Source organism: Moschus berezovskii, chromosome 13 (genome assembly GCF_049115385.1).
Source record: "Moschus berezovskii isolate FMDL1 chromosome 13, NW_MosBer_1.0, whole genome shotgun sequence".
Taxonomy (NCBI): domain Eukaryota; kingdom Metazoa; phylum Chordata; class Mammalia; order Artiodactyla; family Moschidae; genus Moschus; species Moschus berezovskii.
Window position 1 is genome coordinate 65,246,350 of NC_142472.1, and position 18,997 is coordinate 65,265,346.

Consider the following 18,997-nt stretch of genomic DNA (forward strand, 5'->3'; position numbering starts at 1 on the left):
TGAACTCGCTCAGTCGTGTCCAACCCTTAGTGACCCCATGGACTGCAGCCTACCAGGCTCCTCCGTCCATGGGATTTTCTAGGCAAGAGGACTGGAGTGGCTTGCCATTGCCTTCTCTCAGACCTGCTGCTGCCGCTGCTAAGTCACTTCAGTCGTATCCGACTCTGTGTGACCCCATAGACGGAAGCCCACCAGGCTCCCCCATCCCTGGGATTCTCCAGGCAAGAACACTGGAGTGGGTTGCCATTTCCTTATCCAATGTGTGAAAGTGAAAAGTGAAAGTGAAGTTGCTCAGTCGTGTCCGACCCTTAGCGACCCCACAGACTGCAGCCTACCAGGCTCCTCCATCCATGGGATTTTCTAGGCAATAGTACTGGAGTGGCTTGCCATTGCCTTCTCCGCTCAGACCTGCTAAGGGGATACAAAAGTGTGATTGACACTTAGCTAATATAGAATCAGATGCATCTAAGCATTCTAGTATCATTTGTGTTCTGGTATGTGAGTTACCTTTCTACTAACATTTTCAATTCCAGAGGCCACAGGGATTTGTTATTTTCAAGCTCTGCCATTCCACAAACAGACTGCAGATGCAGGGTGCTGTGTGTAATGATGTGTGTCAGTCAGTTTGAAGCTGACAGAATGTCATTAGCGTTGCTTTAATAGGATTTAATCGTTTTTTTAAAAACTGACTCCCAGGTAATGACTAAAGACAATTAAGTTAGTATTGAATCTTGGATAGAATGGTAAATTGCAAATCAATAAAACCGCTAATAAAAATATTTTTTTAAAAAAGCACCCCAACCAGCCAAGGGGACCCATCTTCCTGGTGTCAGACCGTGAGCTGGGGTGCAGCTCAAATCCCTCACTCCTCCGGGAGAATCCCCAAGCCCATGACACCAGCCCCCCTCCTCTGCTGGCTCTCCCACCAAGGGTGCAGGTCCCAATCAGATTGCTTCTCCTCCCTTCCTGCCAGACTCCAGAATTGCTTTCTTTACAGACTTGGCTGTAGAAGAGCTTATCTACCCCGGGTCGCTCCACAAGGAGTTGTATTTTTGATGTGTTTCTGGCCGGGGGTTGGGGGTAGGTAAACTCAGCACCCTCCTACTCTGCCATCTTGATCTCCCTCAAAGGAGAGAATTCTTATTCCAAACGAGGGCTGGTGTCCCTGGGTTTGGCCTGCTTATTTATGTGGGCGCAGCAAGAATTTTAGCATGCCAGGCATGCCTTCTTAAGTCGGCACTGCCAGCCAAGTCCCACACCATAAGAACAGCTGCAAAGGGCACAAGCTTCTGTCTGGAAGCCTCCATGATGGGTCTCAAAGTAGACTTTTAAAATCCACTACTTTATGTTAGCCTGAGAAGTGAAGTGAAAGTCGCTCAGTCTTGTCCAACTCTTTGCGACCCCATGGACCATACAGTCCATGGAATTCTCCGGGCCAGAATACTGGAGTGGGTAGCCTTTCCCTTCTCCAGGGAATCTTCCCAACCCAGGGATCGAACCCAGGTCTCCTGCATGGCATGTGGATTCTTTACCACTGAGCCACCTAGGAAGCCCTGAGACGAGGAAACTAAACCCATAAATCTCTCCACCAGTTTTCGCCCTGAAGTGCTTATAAATTTGCATTAGTTCCAGATCTACACTTGACAGTTCTAACAGTATCTCCACAGAGGTTAAGTAAAGCTCAAAATATTAAGAGCCGTCCACCGTCTTAGGATATGATATCAGACTGAGGCAGCCTATGAAATGCTAGAACTTATTAAAACCATTTTCAAGCTTAGCATTTTGAGAAACGATTCCTCTTCTCATGGTTCATGTTCGAGCAATGCATCAAAACTCCATCAGACCAAAGGCCTATTTGCCTGTTTGGAATAGCTTCACACTCACAGAGGTGTGTATAAATACCGTTACAGGCATACCTCAGGGATACTGTGGGTTTGTTTCCAGACCACTACAACAAAGCAAATATTGCAATAAAGCAAGTCACGAGAATTTTTTTTCTGTTTCCCAGTGCATACAAAAATGTATATTTACACTGTACTATAGTCTATTTATGTCTTAAAAAACACTACATATGTTCATTAAAAAAAGACTTGATTGCCAAATTGCTAAAAAAATGGTAACCATCATTTGACAACGCAGAATTGTCACAAACCTTTAATTTGTAAAAAAAGCAACATTTGTGAAGTGTGATAAAGGAAAGCACAATAAAATGAGGTCTTCCTGGATTCTCATCATGAACCAAGAGGGCCCTGAGGGAGACGAGACACGCAGGTACAAACCAGGCTCTCACGCCACCAACTTGGTTTTATGGCTGAGTTTAAAATTCCGAGAGAAAGCAATTGCTCCATCAGCCCCCTGTGTTGCCTCTCACACTGCAGAGGAGAGCAGTCTGGCTCTTTCTGCAGGGAACGATGGGGAGTGAGCCACCCCATCCCCTCCCACCCGCGAGCCTGGCTTCACCCCAGGGAGGTCTGAGGGCAGCTGGCATTCCGAGTGAGACTCCACTCCATCCCTGTCCCTCATTCATCACACACACCTGAGATGGTCAGAATGGACCTGTAGAGAACTCTGTAGCCCACAGAGCCTTCTCACAAACAGTTACTCCTTTATACACATAGGCAGGCTTGTGCTGGAACAGGCTGGGTTTTCAGGGTCTGCCTGTGCAACGCTTCTTTGGAAATCTAGACCAAAATTGCCCACAGAACCCATGCTGCTGGGTTGAAGTTTGTTTCCAGAAGCCAGAAACCCACGTGGTCTGCTTGTGGTTGGCCCTCACAACTCCTCAGCACCATTAGGAGGCGGTGGTGGTGACGTGGGGGTGTGTGGGCAGGGAGGGAGAAATATATAAATAATCTGAGGAAAAGCTTTTTCTATTTAAATAATTGTAATTGTTTTACTATGCAATTTTTACATATATTTTGAAGGAGTCGCTTATTTCTGAAGAATTGGATGAAGCATTAAAAAATGTCTAGAGAGTATTTTAGTGAAGTGTTAGTCGCTCAGTCATGTCCAACTCTTTGTGACCCCATGGACTGTAGCCCACCAGGCTCCTCTGTCCATGGGCTTCTCCATGCAAGAATGCTGGAGTGGGTTGCCATTTCCTCTTCCAGAGGATCTCCCCAACCCAGGGATCGAACCTGGGTCTCCTGCATTGCAGGCAAATACTTTACTATCTGAGTGACCAAGGAAGCCCTGACACTGGGGGAAATTGCAGGCAAAAGAAGAAGAGGGTGGCAGAGAGATGAGACGGTTGGATAGCGTCATCAGCTCAATGGGCATGAATTTGAGTGAACTCTGGGAGACGGGGAAGGACAGGGGAGCCCAACGTGCTGCAGTCTATGGGGTCACAAAGAATTGGACACGACATAGAGACTGAACAACACGACAGAGAGCATTTTGTGTGACTCCTCAGAGGACTAAAAACACTGGGCCGTCTGAGTGGAGACCAGCACCCTGGCCGCACACCACCCGGGAGAGTCTAGCACCACCTGGTGCTCAAGCCAGCGATGCTTTCAGGGAGCAGAGCCAGAAACATCCCCTCCTGTCACACCTCTGGCAGTGGGGGAGCCCCATCCCTTACACTGAGGGGTCCCCATCTTCTGCCTCCCTGAGATTGAGCTGTGGAGGGAAGCCAGGCAGGTGAGAGAGAAATAAAACACGGGGCTTGACCTCTATTCCTCTCCCCCTCCTTCAAGTCCCAGAGATGGATGAGCCGACCAATTTCCCTGTCTCCCAGGGTGATGGCAGGTCCCTGTCTTTCTCCTTACATTCTTGAAGCAGGTACAGTCAGCTCTTTTGAAATTTAAAAGGATTTTTACTCCCAGTGAGAACTGGTAAGAGCTAGGGTACTGAGAGACAGGCCCCCAGAGACCAGGTGTGTCCCAGTCCTTTTCTGTGTTCCTGTAGGTTCAGGGAAGGAAGACCCAAGTGCTGTCCCCCCAGGAAACTTTCCAACACTGCTGTCAGCTCTCCATTCACGTACATTCTTCTCCTTTGCTTACCACTCACGGGCTCTAGAGAAACACAAGCCGGGGGCCTGACCCGAAGTAGTTCTTGGGAGTTATGTGTAAAAAAGAGAATCGTGGCAACAAAATGCATGTGCTGTTCAGGTATTTAAGACATCCTGATGGAGTTTCTGGGAGGAGGCGGGTACAGGAGAAGGGGGTGGGTAAAGGGAGAAACTTTTGATGGTGAGCAGAAAATCAAAGAAAACCAGTGATGAGAAAAATAAAGGAGGATCTCTGAACGGAGAAGGAGAGAACGATCCAGGGATGTCTCTGCCAAGACAAACCCTGAGCCCGAGATGAAGGTGTGAGAAAGAAGTGGTCTCCAGCCTCACGGGCCCATACTTCCTTTAATCTCAGAGGTTCTACTCTGAAAAGGACACCCTGGGCTGAGCCCAGAGCCGCAATGAGAATGGGAGAAAGGGAAGGGGGTGGATGGAGCCCCTCAAACTGGGAAAGGAAAGGAGAGGACATCTGAGTGGTGGTAATGTGTCCACAGGGCTTCCCAGGTGGCTCAAGGGTAAAGAACCCTCCTGCCAATGTGGAAGACATGAGTTTGATCCCTGCATTGGGAAGATCCCCTGGAGAAGGAAATGGCAACCCACTCCAGTATTCTTGCCTGGGAAATCCCACGGACAGAGGAGCCTGGCAGGCTACAGTCCATGGGGCCACAAAAGAGTCAGACATGACTCAACAACTGAATGACAGCGACAATGTGGCCATAACAGTAATACTGTGAGAAAACCCTCCCAAATAGTAAGAACACTAGCCCTCCTGCCCATTTCTTTAATTATACATACAGCACTTACCATGAATTGAATAAATTACGAGTTTTTTGATCGTGAGTTTTTTTATTGGAGGAAGAGTCAAATTGTAGATATTTTTCACCATTGCAAAATATCCAACGAATCTATTCTGCAAAACAACAGAGGTCTCAATTTCAATGGAGGTGAAAATTCTAAAGTCAGTATCCCCGATTTGTTTAAGGAAAGTATGGATGAAGGAAACACTGACTGGGGCCATTAGATAAGGCAGTGTTGTCTCGTGGCTGTATATCGACCTTAGGGGGAAAGTTACTGAACTAAAAGCAATGGGGAAGGAACAAGAAAGGGGCCCAGTGTTCTGAGAGGCAGCTGGGACCAAGAGCAACCAATCAGAACCAACAAAATAGCTACGATAGCATCACAGCAAGATGCAGTTAACTGCAAATGCAAGAGACCAGTAGAGGGTAGGAGCTTTGTGGTGGCTGAATTAAAGGAAGGTTTGTGCTTTGCAGGCAGAAGGAGTAGCTCTTCGGATAAGAGAAGGGAAGATGTAAAAACTCAGGGGGAGACCGCCCCCCAGGCCAGCAGCACATACGCATTCTTCTCCAGTCCCAGTCAGCAAGCAGTTCCCCACTGTCCATTTCCCCAATCCCATTTTTGCAGCAAAGCCCCGCGGATCCTCTTAGCCTAGTCCTTCTCCTATGGCAAGTCGCTCACAAGGGCTCCGCTTGAACTTTTCTTCTAGAAGTCAAAGAGTTCTGTATGGAATCAGCTGGACTGAAAAGTTCACGGGCTCTTCCCTCTTATGAGTGGGGAAGATAAAATATTAGTAAAATTAACCACCATGCTCTTCATTGGAAAGGGCCAGTCAAGCTCTTCCATGAAATGTGTGTAGTGCATGAAGTGACCCACAAAGCAGGGCCAGGAGGGGATGGTGTCTGAGAATTACCGCCACACACACGCCTGAGAGCCGCAACTACTGAAGCCCAAGGGCCTAGAGCCTGTGCTTTGCAATAAAAGAAGCCATCACAATAAGAAGCCCATGCAACGCAGCTATGAGAAAGTCTTCACGAAGCAATGACCCGGAGCAGCCAAAAATTATTTAAAAAAATAAAACAAAACCAGGAAATGGGTGCCAGTCTTAACCTAATTACCCAGAGTGACCCATTTTAAAGAAAGAACACTTACCTGAGAAGGAGTCTCTACTCCCTGAAATTTCCTGCTAGTGGATTTATCTGTTCGCCGTTCTCCAAAATAATACAGGCTGTCCTATAAAAGAGGGGACAGTCCAGTCATGGGTCATCTGTACTTTCCTTCCCTGTAGAAGGCATTAGAAAGTTTCTAAGGACATGTGATTTCCTAAGGTCAGCGGTCTCTGGGCAGAGGCTACCCAAAATAACAGAACTAAGAAAGACACATCAAGGGCTACTCTCATTCAAAGATTCATAAAGACAGGAAATTTTAGAGTTGGAAAACTTCAAATATAATCTGGTCCTTCTTCCTTTCTTACTATTTTACAACGAGAAGATTAGGACCAAAAGAAAATCAAGTGACCTGCCATGGAGATGTATGTAACTGGTCAGTCAAAGACAGCACAGGCCTGAACACTGGCCTCTTGCTCTATCCAGGGCTTCAGACCAATGGCTTTCAAACTTTTCTTTTCTTTTTTTGGCCACGCACCACGTGGGATCTTAGTTCCCTGACCAGGGATTGAACCTGTGCTCTCTGTGTTGGAAGTGTGGCATCTTAACCACTAGACCATTAGGAAAGTCCTCAGACTTTTCACTTTCAAAGCTACAATCCACATCCATAAACCTGGGAGATACACACACACTCTCTCTCATGAACACACAACTGAAACAAAAGTTTCACGAAACAATACTCACCTTTTCTAATATATCCCATCTTATAGGTAGATTTGGTTGCAAGTCACAACCCAATGAGTTGATTTCACAACTCACTGATAAACTCTGATCCACAGTGTGAAAAACACTGTCCTAGAGCATCCATTGTCCTAACCTGTGAGTCTCAAATTAGAAGCAAAGAGGAGGGTGGAATCAGAGCCCTGGACCCAGCACATAACCCTCAGTTTCTCTTGTCTGGGCAGCAGACCAAAAGAGGCCCAGAGATGCTGGGAGCATGCCCTTCTCCGTAAGATCACAGCAGAAAAAAGAGAATGAGAACCCTGCTTTAAGACACAGCAGCAGCCCATCCTGTCTTCTCAGAAATTCCCAGAGGGCACAGACCCCACAGCTATTGATTGTGCAAAGATAGTAATGTCCAGAGGAGCTTTTGTTCTGGGTTGGGAAATGATGACTTTTACCTGCTGAGCACTTCCAAGGATGTTCAAGGTCCTTTATAAAATTTCCCTAACCCATCTTCTTATTCTCGTGAGGAAAGCAGAAAGCCAGGAGTTGGTGGGATTCTATCAGAGCAGGGCTGGGTCTGGGGGTGGCAAGTCAAGTTTCTGGACTGCTGAGGTTTCTTGTACTTGCATAATTCAACCTTACTCACTTCACATTAACCATTCTCCTACTGGTTCCTGTCTTTAATCAAAATATTGACATTGTACTCATGATGAATGTGGGTGCATTAATTTTGATTTATAAAAAAATATTGCATTAGAAGATTATTGATCTTAATTACTGAGATTTTTGCATTCCCTTAAATTTTGTGCCCAAGGTGAGCGTCTCAGCAAATTTATCCTCATCCCAGCCCAGAGGAAGAGGCACTGAGGTCAGTTACCAACCAGTGCCAATTAAACAAGAAAGTATCCAAGCCAGGTGTTCTAAAACCACCTCTCCAATAACAATTCCATGAAGTACAATGACTCAATGGACATGAGTTTGAGCAAACTCCGGGAGATAGTGAGGGACAGTGAAGACTGGCGTGATGCAGTTCACAGGGTTGCCAAGAGTCAGACACAACTTAGCGACTGAACAACACACACACACCACGACTTAAGGAATCATTAACATCCTACCCGTGAGCTTTCAAAGCTAGCAAACTCAATAAGCCCAAGACAGTTTACAGGAGCATCTTTCATACCTCCGCGGTGGCAAATATCTCACTGGCAAGAAGGTAGGCACAGACCATAGTTCCAGTTCTTCCTGGAAAAGAAGATAGTCCATGAACCATTGTTCCTGAGGGCACTTGACATAAAACTATTTTCCAAAGTATTTAAAGAGCTCATTGTGGATTGATTTTCTTTCATGCCAAAAGTACAGGTTCAAAATATTTCAATTCAGAGATAGCCAAAGCCAGTACACTGCTTGTTCTGAGCGTCTGCCTAGAGTTAATTGTTAGTTATTAATAATTATTAATATTGATTATTAATTAACAATTGTTAATGTTAATTGTGTGCATGCATGTGCACCTGTATGTTGTTCTTGAATCACAGCCCCTGGGGACTGCAGTAACAGGCTCTGCTCTAGGACTCTAAAGCTAAAGTGATGCTCACCGACTAAGAGCTAATTATACACCCTGTTTCTCTACTAAAGTAAATAAAAGAAGCCATAAAAGATAAAAGACGGACAGACCGCAAACTACCTGGCATTTGCAATACACATTCCTTCTATTTCAGTTAGCTATTGTGTTGTAAAGCACACATTAAAATAGGAAGAACAGCGTAATAAGCCCGCATACACCTGTGCCCCAGATTCCATAACTATTAATTGTTTTACTTGTTTCTTTTCTTCCCTCATCCTTCTCCCCTCCTTCTTTCTATACCCTTCCTGTAGCATCTAATTTTATTGTTAATTAATTTTTATTGGCATATAGTTGCTTTACAATGTAGTGTTAGCTTCTATTGCCCAGCAAAGTGAATCAGCTAAACATACACATATATCCCCCCACTTTGGATTTCCCTCCCATTTAGGTCATCACAGAGCATTCAGGAGAGTTGCTCGTGCTATACAGTATGTTCCCATCAGTTGTCTATTTTACACAGAGTGTCAATAGAGTGTATGTGTCAATCCCAATCTCCCAATTCTACCCACCCTTACCCACCTGTGTCCACACATTTGTTCTCTAGGTCCGTGCCTCTATTTTTGTTTTGCAAATAACTTCATCTATATCATTTCCAGATTCCACATATATGCTTTCACCCCCGTAGCATTTTAAAGAAAACTTGATTTCATGTCATTTCAAGCTCAAAGTCTCATGCTTTTTTCCTAATTTATAGTTTTGTCCAGGCATACAGAGTGAGTTAAAAAGTACGTTGCTTCTATTATTTCTACAATGACCTATGACTTTTGTCTTAGCTAGTGTATGCTGAACTTATTTTATGTGATTCCAAACTTATCCTTTTACCTTGAGATGCACTTCATTTTCTATTCTGTCCTTCAAAAAAATGAATGTTTAAATTTATTTTTCAATCCATAGTTTGAAAAACACTACTCTAAGTCAATAACTTCCAAAGAAAACCTTGTCCTCTGATAAATAAAAGCTTCTTGCTAAAGAAGGATGCTGACCATTAACAACCTGGCTCTCTCTAGGCTAACATTTCAAATTTTTGCACATCTCTGAGTCTCTACAGCCTTTATCTTTTCCCATTTGAGAAAAGAAAAAAAAACCCAACTTTTGCAGATCCATGTCCTGGTGGCTGTGGATAAGCACACACACTCTGCCAGAGACAGAGTTTAGCCGCCCTCTCATCCAGTCAACTCAGATATGCAAGGAATCATGAAAATGCTTTACATTTATTTTTAGTATTTTAACTTAAAGCATAGGTGTACATTCATTCACTAAACTTTTGCTATTGGACAAAAGTTTCAATTTTTTAAGTTCGATGAAAGAATCTACCAAAATATGTACCAGGTTTACCATATTAATGATGAAATGATGATAACATTCCTTCTAAAGCCAGGAACTAAACAAAATGTCCACTATTGGCTGTTTCTATTTAACACTGTACTACATGGCTTAGCCAGTGTTATAAGAAAAAGAAACAAAATGTATATGGATAAAAAAAGAACAAACAAACTATTTGAAGACTTTAAAAATCCAAGTAACTCTATAGGCTAACTCCTAAAACTGATAACAAGAGTTCAGGAAGATACAAGGTCAACACTGAAAGAACAAACAAAAAACCCCAACAAACTCATGGCCAAATAAAGGATGTAGGTTGAAATCTTTAGTGATTACTAAGGAATATAAACAATATATGACTTCCAAGCAAATGGTGGGGGTGGAAAAAAGCAAAAAATTCAATCAAAATATCAGTAAAGATATAGAATACGTGAATAAAACAATGAACAAACAACCTAACGGGCACATATAGAACCCAGTTCAGAACAATGCATAATATGCTTATTTTTCAAGTGCAGAGAAAACATTTGATAAAATTGACCAAATTCTGGGCCATAAAGCAGGTTTTAGAAAAGGCAGAGGAACCACAGATCAAATTGCCAACATCAGCTGGATCATCAAAAAAGCAAGAGATTTCCAGAAAAACATCTATTTCTGCTTTATTGACAATGCCAAACCCTTTGACTGTGTGGATCACAATAAACTGGGGAAAATTCTGAAAGAGATGGGAATACCAGACCAACTGACCTGCCTCTTGAGAAACCTGTATGCAGGTCAGGAAGCAACAGTTAGAACTGGACATGGAACAACAGACTGGTTCCAAATCAGGAAAGGAGTACATCAGAGCTGTATATTGTCACCCTGCTTATTTAACTTATATGCAGAGTACATCATGAGAAACGCTGGCCTGGAGGAAGCACAAGCTGGAATCAAGATTGCCAGGAGAAATATCAATAACCTCAGATATGCAGATGACACCACCCTTATGGCAGAAAGTGAAGAGGAACTAAAGAGCCTCTTGATGAAAGTGAAAGAGGAGAATGAAAAGGTTGGCTTAAAGCTCAACATTCAGAAAACTAAGATCATGGCATCCGGTCCCATCACTTCATGGGAAATAAATGGGGAAACAGTGGCTGACTTTATTTTTCTGCGCTCCAAAATCATAGTATATGGTGATTGCATCCATGAAATTAAAAGACGCTTACTCCTTGGAAGGAAAGTTATGACCAATTTAGATAGCATATTAAAAAGCAGAGACATTATTTTGCCAACAAAGGTCCATCTAGTCAAGGTTATGGTTTATCCTGTGGTCAAGTATGGATGTGAAAGTTGGACTATAAAGAAAGCTGAACACCGAAGAATTGATGCTTTTGAACTGTGGTGTTGGGAAACTCTTGAGAGTCCCTTGGACTGCAAGGAGATCCAACCAGTCCATACTAAAAGGAGATTAGTCCTGGGTGTTCATTGGAACCTGGAATGTTAGGTCCACGAATCAAGGCAAATTGGAAGTGGTCAAACAGGAGATGGCAAGAGTCAACATAGACATTCTAGGAATCAGTGAATTAAAATGGACTGGAATGGGTGAATTTAACTCTGCTACTGCTACTGCTAAGTCACTTCAGTCGTGTCCGACTCTGTGTGACCCCATAGACGGAAGCCCACCAGGCTCCCCCATCCCTGGGATTCTCTAGGCAAGAACACTGGAGTGGGTTGCCATTTCCTTCTCCAATGTGTGAAAGTGAAAAGTAAAAGTGAAGTCACTCAGTCGTGTCCGACCCTTAATGACCCCACAGACTGCAACCTACCAGGCTCCTCCGTCCATGGGATTTTCTAGGCAAGAGTACTGGAGTGGCTTGCCATTGCCTTCTCAGATGACCATTATATCTACTACTGTGGGCAGGAATCCCTTAGAAGAAATGGAGTAGCCATCATGGTCAACAAAAGAGTCCGAAATGCAGTACTTGGATGCAATCTTAAAAACGACAGAATGATTTCTGTTCGTTTCCAAGGCAAATAATTCAATATTACAGTAATCCAGGCCTATGCCCCAACCAGTAATGCTGAAGAAGCCGAAGTTGAACGGATCTATGAAGACCTACAAGACCTTTTAGAACTAACACCCAAAAAAGATGTCCTTTTCATTATAGGGGACTGGAATGCAAAAGTAGGAAGTCAAGAAATACCTGGAGTTACAGGCAAATTTGGCTTTGGAGCACGGAATGAAGCAGGGCAAAGGCTAATAGAGTTTTGTCAAGAGAACGCACTGGTCATAGCAAACACCCTCTTCCAACAACACAAGAGAAGACTCTACACATGGACATCTCCAGATGGTCAACACCAAAATCAGATTGATTATATTCTTTGCAGCCAAAGATGGAGAAGCTGTATACAGTTAGCAAAAACAAGACCTGGAGCTGACTGTGGCTCAGATCATGAACTCCTTATTGCCAAATTCAGACTTCAATTGAAGAAAGTAGGGAAAACCACTAGACCATTCAGATATGACCTAAATCAAATCCCTTATGATTATACAGTGGAAGTGAGAAATAGATTTAAGGGACTAGATTTGATAGATAGAGTGCCTGATGAACTCTGGACGGAGGTTCGTGACATTGTACAGGAGACCATCCCCATGGAAAAGAAATGCAAAAAAGCAAAATGGCTGTCTGAGGAGGCCTTACAAATAGCTGTGAAAAGAAGAGAAGCAAAAAGCAAAGGAGAAAAGGAGAGATATAAACATCTGAATGCAGAGTTCCAAAGAATAGCAAGGAGAGATAAGAAAGCCTTCCTCAGTGATCAGTGCAAAGAAATAGAGGAAAACAACAGAATAGGAAAAACAAGAGATCTCTTCAAGAAAATTAGAGATTCCAAGGGAATATTTCATGCAAAGATGGGCTCGATAAAGGACAGAAATGGTATGGACCTAACAGAAGCAGAAGATATTAAGAAGAGGTGGAAAGAATACACAGAAGAACTGTACAAAAATGATCTTCATGACCAGGATAGTCACGATAATGTGATCACTGACCTAGAGCCAGACATCTTGGAATGTGAAGTCAAGTGGGCCTTAGAAAGCATCACTAGGAACAAAGCTAGTGGAGGTGATGCAATTTCAGTTGAGCTATTTAAAATCTTGAAAGATGATGCTGTGAAAGTGCTGCACTCATTATGCCAGCAAATTTGGAAAACTCAGCAGTGGCCACAGGACTGGAAAAGGTCAGTCTTCAGTCCAATCCCAAAGAAAGGCAATGCCAAAGAATGCTCAAACTACCGCACAATTGTACTCATCTCACACGCTAGTAAAGTCATGCTCAAAATTCTCCAAGCCAGGCTTCAGCAATATGTGAACCGTGAACTCCCAGATGTTCAAGCAGGTTTTAGAAAAGGCAGAGGCACCAGAGATCAAATTGCCAACATCCGCTGGATCATGGAGAAAGCAAGAGAGTTCCAGAAAAATATCTATTTCTGCTTCATTGACTATGCCAAAGCCTTTGACTGTGTGGATCACAATAAACTGTGGAAAATCCTGAAAGAGATGGGAATACCAGACCAACTGACCTGCCTCTTGAGAAACCTGTATGCAGGTCAGGAAGCAACAGTCAGAACTGTATATGGAACAACAGACTGATTCCAAATAGGAAAAGGAGTCCGTCAAGGCTGTATATTGTCACCTTGCTTATTTAACTTATATGCAGAGTACATCATGAGGAACGCTGGACTGGAAGAAGCACAAGCTGGAATCAAGATTGCCGGGAGAAATATCAATAACCTCAGATATGCAGATGACACTACCCTTATGGCATAAAGTGAAGAGGAACTCAAAAGCCTCTTGATGAAAGTGAAAGAGCAGAGTGAAAAGGTTGGCTTGAAGCTCAACATTCAGAAAACAAAGACCATGGCATCTGGTCCCATCACTTCATGGGAAATAGATGGAAAAACAGTGGAAACAGTGTCAGACATTATTTTTTTGGGCTCCAAAATCACTGCAGATGCTGATTGCAGCCATGAAAATAAAAGACGCTTACTCCTTGGAAGGAAAGTTATGACCAACCTTGATAGTATATTCAAAAGCAGAGACATTACTTTGCCAACCAAGGTCCGTCTAGTCAAGGCTATGGTTTTTCCCGTGGTCATGTATGGATGTGAGAGTTGGACTGTGAAGAAAGCTGAGCGCCGAAGAATTGAAGCTTTTGAACTGTGTTGTTGGAGAAGACTCTTGAGAGTCCCTTGGACTGCAAGGAGATCCAACCAGTCTATTCTAAAGGAGATCAGTCCTAGGTGTTCATTGGAAGGACTGATGCTAAAGCTGAAACTGCAATACTTTGGCCACCTCATGCGACGAGTTGACTCACTGGAAAAGACTCTGATGCTGGGAAGGGTTGGGGGCGGGAGGAGAAGGGGACGACCGAGAATGAGATGGCTGGATGGTATCACCGACTCTGTGGACATGAGTTTGAGTGAACTCCAGGAGTTGGTGATGGACAGGAGGGCCTGGCGTGCTATGATTCATAGGGTTGCGGAGAGTCGGACACGACTGAGCAACTGACCTGACCTGACCTATTCATTGGAAGGACTGATGTTGAAGGTGAAACTCCAATACTTTGGCCACCTGATACGAAGAGCTGACTCATTGGAAAAGACCCTGATGCTGGGCAAGATTGAGGGCAGGAGGAGAAGGTTGGAAGGCATCACTGACTCGATGGACATGAGTTTGGGTAGACTCTGGGAGTTGGTGATGGACAGGGAGGCCTGGCATGCTGCAGTTCATGGGGTCGCAAAGAGTCAGACACAACTGACTAAGCGACTGAATTGAACTGAAACAAATTTCAAAGAACTAAAAAAATACATATGTTCTCTGACCACAATGTAATACAACCAGAAATCAGTAACTAGAAGATAATCACAAAATCCTCATGTTTGAAAATATAGTATATTTCTATATAAACCATGAGGCTAAGAAACAAACACAATGGAAATTTGAAAATATTCTGAACTAAATAATAATGAATACATATAAAAACTTGTGTGATGAAGCTTCACTAAAATCTTTCATTAATTCTGTTAATTTATCTGTAAATTCTTTTGGATTTTGTTGCACAAGATTATATTGTATGAAAATAAGGAACTATATTTTTTCCTTTTCAATCTTTTTTTTCCTTAGCACTGGCTAGAACTTTTGGTACGGTGTTGAATTAGCAGTGATGATCATAGGCACTCTTGTTCTCCTACTCTCAAAGGAAAAGCTTTTAATAGCTTACCAATTACTTTAGCGGGTGTGTGGTTTTTTTTTTTTAATCACATTAAGACATTCCTTTAATTTGCTAATAGTTTTTATAATGAATGAAGGTTGAATTGTATCAGAAACTTTTTCTGTATCTTTAAAATAATATGATTTTTTAGCTTTATTAATCTGGTTGATTACATGGATTGATAGTAAACTAACCTTGAATTCCTGGAATAGACACAATTTTGTTGTGCTGTAGTATTTTTTAATAAATTGCTTGTTTTTTAATATTTTCTTAAGAATTTTTCTATCCATGTCATGGGTAAGAGTAGCTTTAGTTTTCAAAGTTTGGCTTCATAAACTAAAATTAAGTTGCCCTTCAGTTCAGTTCAGTCGCTCAGTCGTGTCCGACTCTCTGCGACCCCATGAATCACAGCACGCCAGGCCTCCCTGTCCATCACCAACTCCCGGAGTACACTCAAACTCATGTCCACAGAGTCGGTGATGCCATCCAGCCATCTCATTCTCTGTCGTCCCCTTCTCCTCCCGCCCCCAACCTTTCCCAGCATCAGAGTCTTTTCCAGTGAGTCAACTCGTCGCATGAGGTGGCCAAAGTATTAGAGTTTCAGCTTTAGCATCAGTCCCTCCAATGAACATCCAGGACTGATCTCCTTTAGAATGGACTGGTTGGATCTCCTTGCAGTATAAGGGACTCTCAAGAGTCTTCTCCAACACCACAGTTCAAAAGCATCGATTCTTCGGCGATCAGCCTTCTTCACAGTCCAACTCTCACATCCATACTTGACCACGGGAAAAACCATTGCCTTGACTAGACGGACCTTGGTTGGCAAAGTAATGTCTCTGCTTATTAATATACTCTTTCTTTAAGTCTTTGGATGAATCTGTGTAAGTTGACTTCTTTCCTCTCTCTTCCCTTATTTCCTCTCCTTCCTCTTTCCTTCTCTTCCCGTGGTCTTTTTAGTTTTTAATCTATTTTTTAATTGGAGGAAAATTGCTTTACAGTGTTGTGTTGGTTTCTCTAGTGCAACAACTCAGTTCAGTTCAGTTCAGTTCAGTCGCTCAGTCGTGTCCGACTCTCCGCGACCCCATGAATCACAGCACGCCAGGCCTCCCTGTCCATCACCAACTCCCGGAGTACACTCAAACTCATGTCCACAGAGTCGGTGATGCCATCCAGCCATCTCATTCTCCGTCGTCCCCTTCTCCTCCCGCCCCCAACCTTTCCCAGCATCAGAGTCTTTTCCAGTGAGTCAACTCGTCGCATGAGGTGGCCAAAGTATTGGAGTTTCAGCTTTAGCATCAGTCCCTCCAATGAACATCCAGGATTGATCTCCTTTAGAATGGACTGGTTGGATCTCCTTGCAGTATAAGGGACTCTCAAGAGTCTTCTCCAACACCACAGTTCAAAAGCATCGATTCTTCGACGATCAGCCTTCTTCACAGTCCAACTCTCACAACCATACATGACCACGGGAAAAACCATTGTCTTGACTAGACGGACCTTGGTTGGCAAAGTAATGTCTCTGCTTTTTAATATACTATCAAGGTTGGTCATAACTTTCCTTCCAAGGAGCAAGCGTCTTTTAATTTCATGGCTGCAATCAGCATCTGCAGTGATTTTGGAGCCCAAAAAAACAAAGTCTGACACTGTTTCCACTGTTTTTCCATCTATTTCCCATGAAGTGATGGGACCAGATGCCATGATCTTTGTTTTCTGAATGTTGAGCTTCAAACCAACCTTTTCACTCTCCTCTTTCACTTTAATCAAGAGGCTTTTGAGTTCCTCTTCACTTTCTGCCATAAGGGTAGTGTCATCTGCATATCTGAGGTTATTGATATTTCTCCCAGCAATCTTGACTCCAGCTTGTGCTAACAACTCAAGTCAGCCATAATTATACATTCTTCCTTCAGTCTTGAAGCTAATTTTTAAAAATGTCAACAGTGATTATTACTGGTTCATAGCAGAACATATCTTGTTGATGTCCCTTATTAAATTTTTCAGATTTCTTAGAAAAAGAGAAATAAAAAGAATGTTTTTACCTTTGCCTCCCTTGCAGTGAACCACTATGATATTGTCCTTGTCTTGAGCCAACCACTCTTTCACTTCCATGGAGAACGCCACCATCTCACTGATTTCAAATGAAATATTTTTGGTTGAATTAAAATACTTCCAAAGAAAACCAAGCCCTATGTATTTGACCCTCTTCTGTTAGTCAATTTGGCATCAAACATACCTCAGAGAGGGGACATTGTGATCATCAATCAAGTATCGATGGACCCTATGATGGAAGTACTTAGGATCATAAGCTCTTTCACCTGAAATAAATGATGCATAGGTCATATCACTAACTCTAATTAACACAGCAAATGATCAAGGTGTGAATAAGTTATACTTTTTAGAGACCCCTTATCTACTTTTAAAAAGAGTTTTCTCACTGGCTCCTGCTGCTCTAAAAGGGTCTCAGAAACATAAGTATAGTAGTGCTTTCTCCATCCTGAGTAACATAAGCCCAAATTATTTGGTTTGTTTTACTTTTGGTTTGCCTTACTTTTAATTTTCTTTTTTAAAAACACCTTTTTATTTTGTATTGCAGTATAGCCAATTTACAATGCTCTGATAGTTGCAGGTGAACAGCGAAGGGACTCAGCCATACATATACATGTATTCACTCTCCCCCAAACTCCCCTCCATCCAGACTGCCATATAACATTGAGCAGAGTTCCATGTTCTATACAATAGGTCCTTCTTACTTGCAATTTTCTAGCAGGCTACTCATTACTTTATCATAGGGTTACACAGAGCAGAAGCAATTGTGGCCACCAGAATAAACACTTGCCTCCTGAAAAATATCCACTTACTATATAGGAAGAGGGGAATCTCGGATATAATCTGTTTTCTACAAGGATCTGGATTTATTTCTTCCCATGCAGGGCCCTGGTCTCCTCACACCTCATCCCTAGGGGATTAGAGCATGCATTTGTTGAATTGTCTTCAAAACACAAGCTGGCAGGAAAAACAGAAAAACTTTCCTAAACCTACCACCACAAGAGCTGACTCTAAAGTGTCTCTGCCTCCAGTCTCCTGCCTCCCTCACAGGGTATGTTGTGCTGTTGAGCTTTCTCTTCCTACCAAATAGGGCCAGCATAAGATGGAGATTTTTATTTTTATTTTTTTTCTTATCCATTCATCTGCAGATGGACATCTAGGTTGCTTCCATGTCCTGGCTATTATAAACAGTGCTGCAATGAACATTGGAGTACATGTGTCTCTTTCCATTCTGGTTTCCTCGGTGTGTATGCCCAGCAGTGGGATTGCTTGGTCATATGGCAGTTCTATTTCCAGTTTTTTAAGGAATCTCCACACTGTTCTCCATAGTGGTTGTACTAGTTTGCATTCCCACCAACAGTGTAAGAGGGTTCCCTTTTCTCCACACCCTCTCCGGCATTTATTGCATGTAGACTTTTGGATAGCAGCCATTCTGACTGGCGTGAAATGGTACCTCATTGTGGTTTTAATTTGCATTTCTCTGATTATAAGTGATGTTGAGCATCTTTTCATGTGTTTGTTAGCCATCTGTATGTCTTCTTTGGAGAAATGTCTGTTTAGTTCTTTGGCCCATTTTTTGATTGGGTCGTTTATGTTTCTGGAATTGAGCTGCAGGAGTTGCTTGTATATTTTAGAGATTAATCCTTTATCAGTTGCTTAAGATGGACATTTTTAAAAATTCACTTCCTACCACCAAATACTTATGATTAAATGAAATGTAAAAACTAAATCATCTTCTTGCATGCAGTGACCTATTTTATATCATAGAGGCAAAACATGGAGTCATGTACATACTGCAGAGATTGTAGACTTGATAGTGGTCTGGGTGCTTGGTATCCAGGAACCGCACAACTTCCTAAAAGAGATGGACACACATCTTATATATGTCCATGGTGCACCAACATAAACCTTTCCCTACTACTAACCTAGAATGACTATTACCTTTTATTCAATTGTCCCTCACTTAGCACCTTTTAGGGGAGATTCAATTAATAAAATGCATTCCAAGTTATATCTAAACCCTTTGTGAGTTTTCAAATAGCCCCCAAAGTTGTACTTTTACACTGAAAGTATTCTTTACTATAAATACATATTGTTTAAAGCTACCAGATAATGAAATTAGACAGTT

General features: G+C 42.6%; 1 protein-coding gene across 1 annotated transcript in view; it reads right to left on the reverse strand.

Moving 5' to 3' along the window:
• The window catches only part of LOC129556546 (phosphatidylinositol 3,4,5-trisphosphate 3-phosphatase TPTE2-like), a 66,912-nt gene that overhangs the window by 12,272 nt on the left and 35,643 nt on the right, over nt 1–18,997 (reverse strand). Inside the window, exons 16-21 of the mRNA XM_088842729.1 lie at nt 18,664–18,724; nt 17,057–17,138; nt 16,863–16,951; nt 7,817–7,878; nt 5,957–6,037; nt 4,814–4,919 (exon numbers count right to left, since the gene is read on the reverse strand). Of these exons, the coding sequence (XP_088698855.1) occupies nt 4,814–4,919; nt 5,957–6,037; nt 7,817–7,878; nt 16,863–16,951; nt 17,057–17,138; nt 18,664–18,724 (481 nt within the window). The remainder of the gene's footprint in view (nt 1–4,813; nt 4,920–5,956; nt 6,038–7,816; nt 7,879–16,862; nt 16,952–17,056; nt 17,139–18,663; nt 18,725–18,997) is intronic.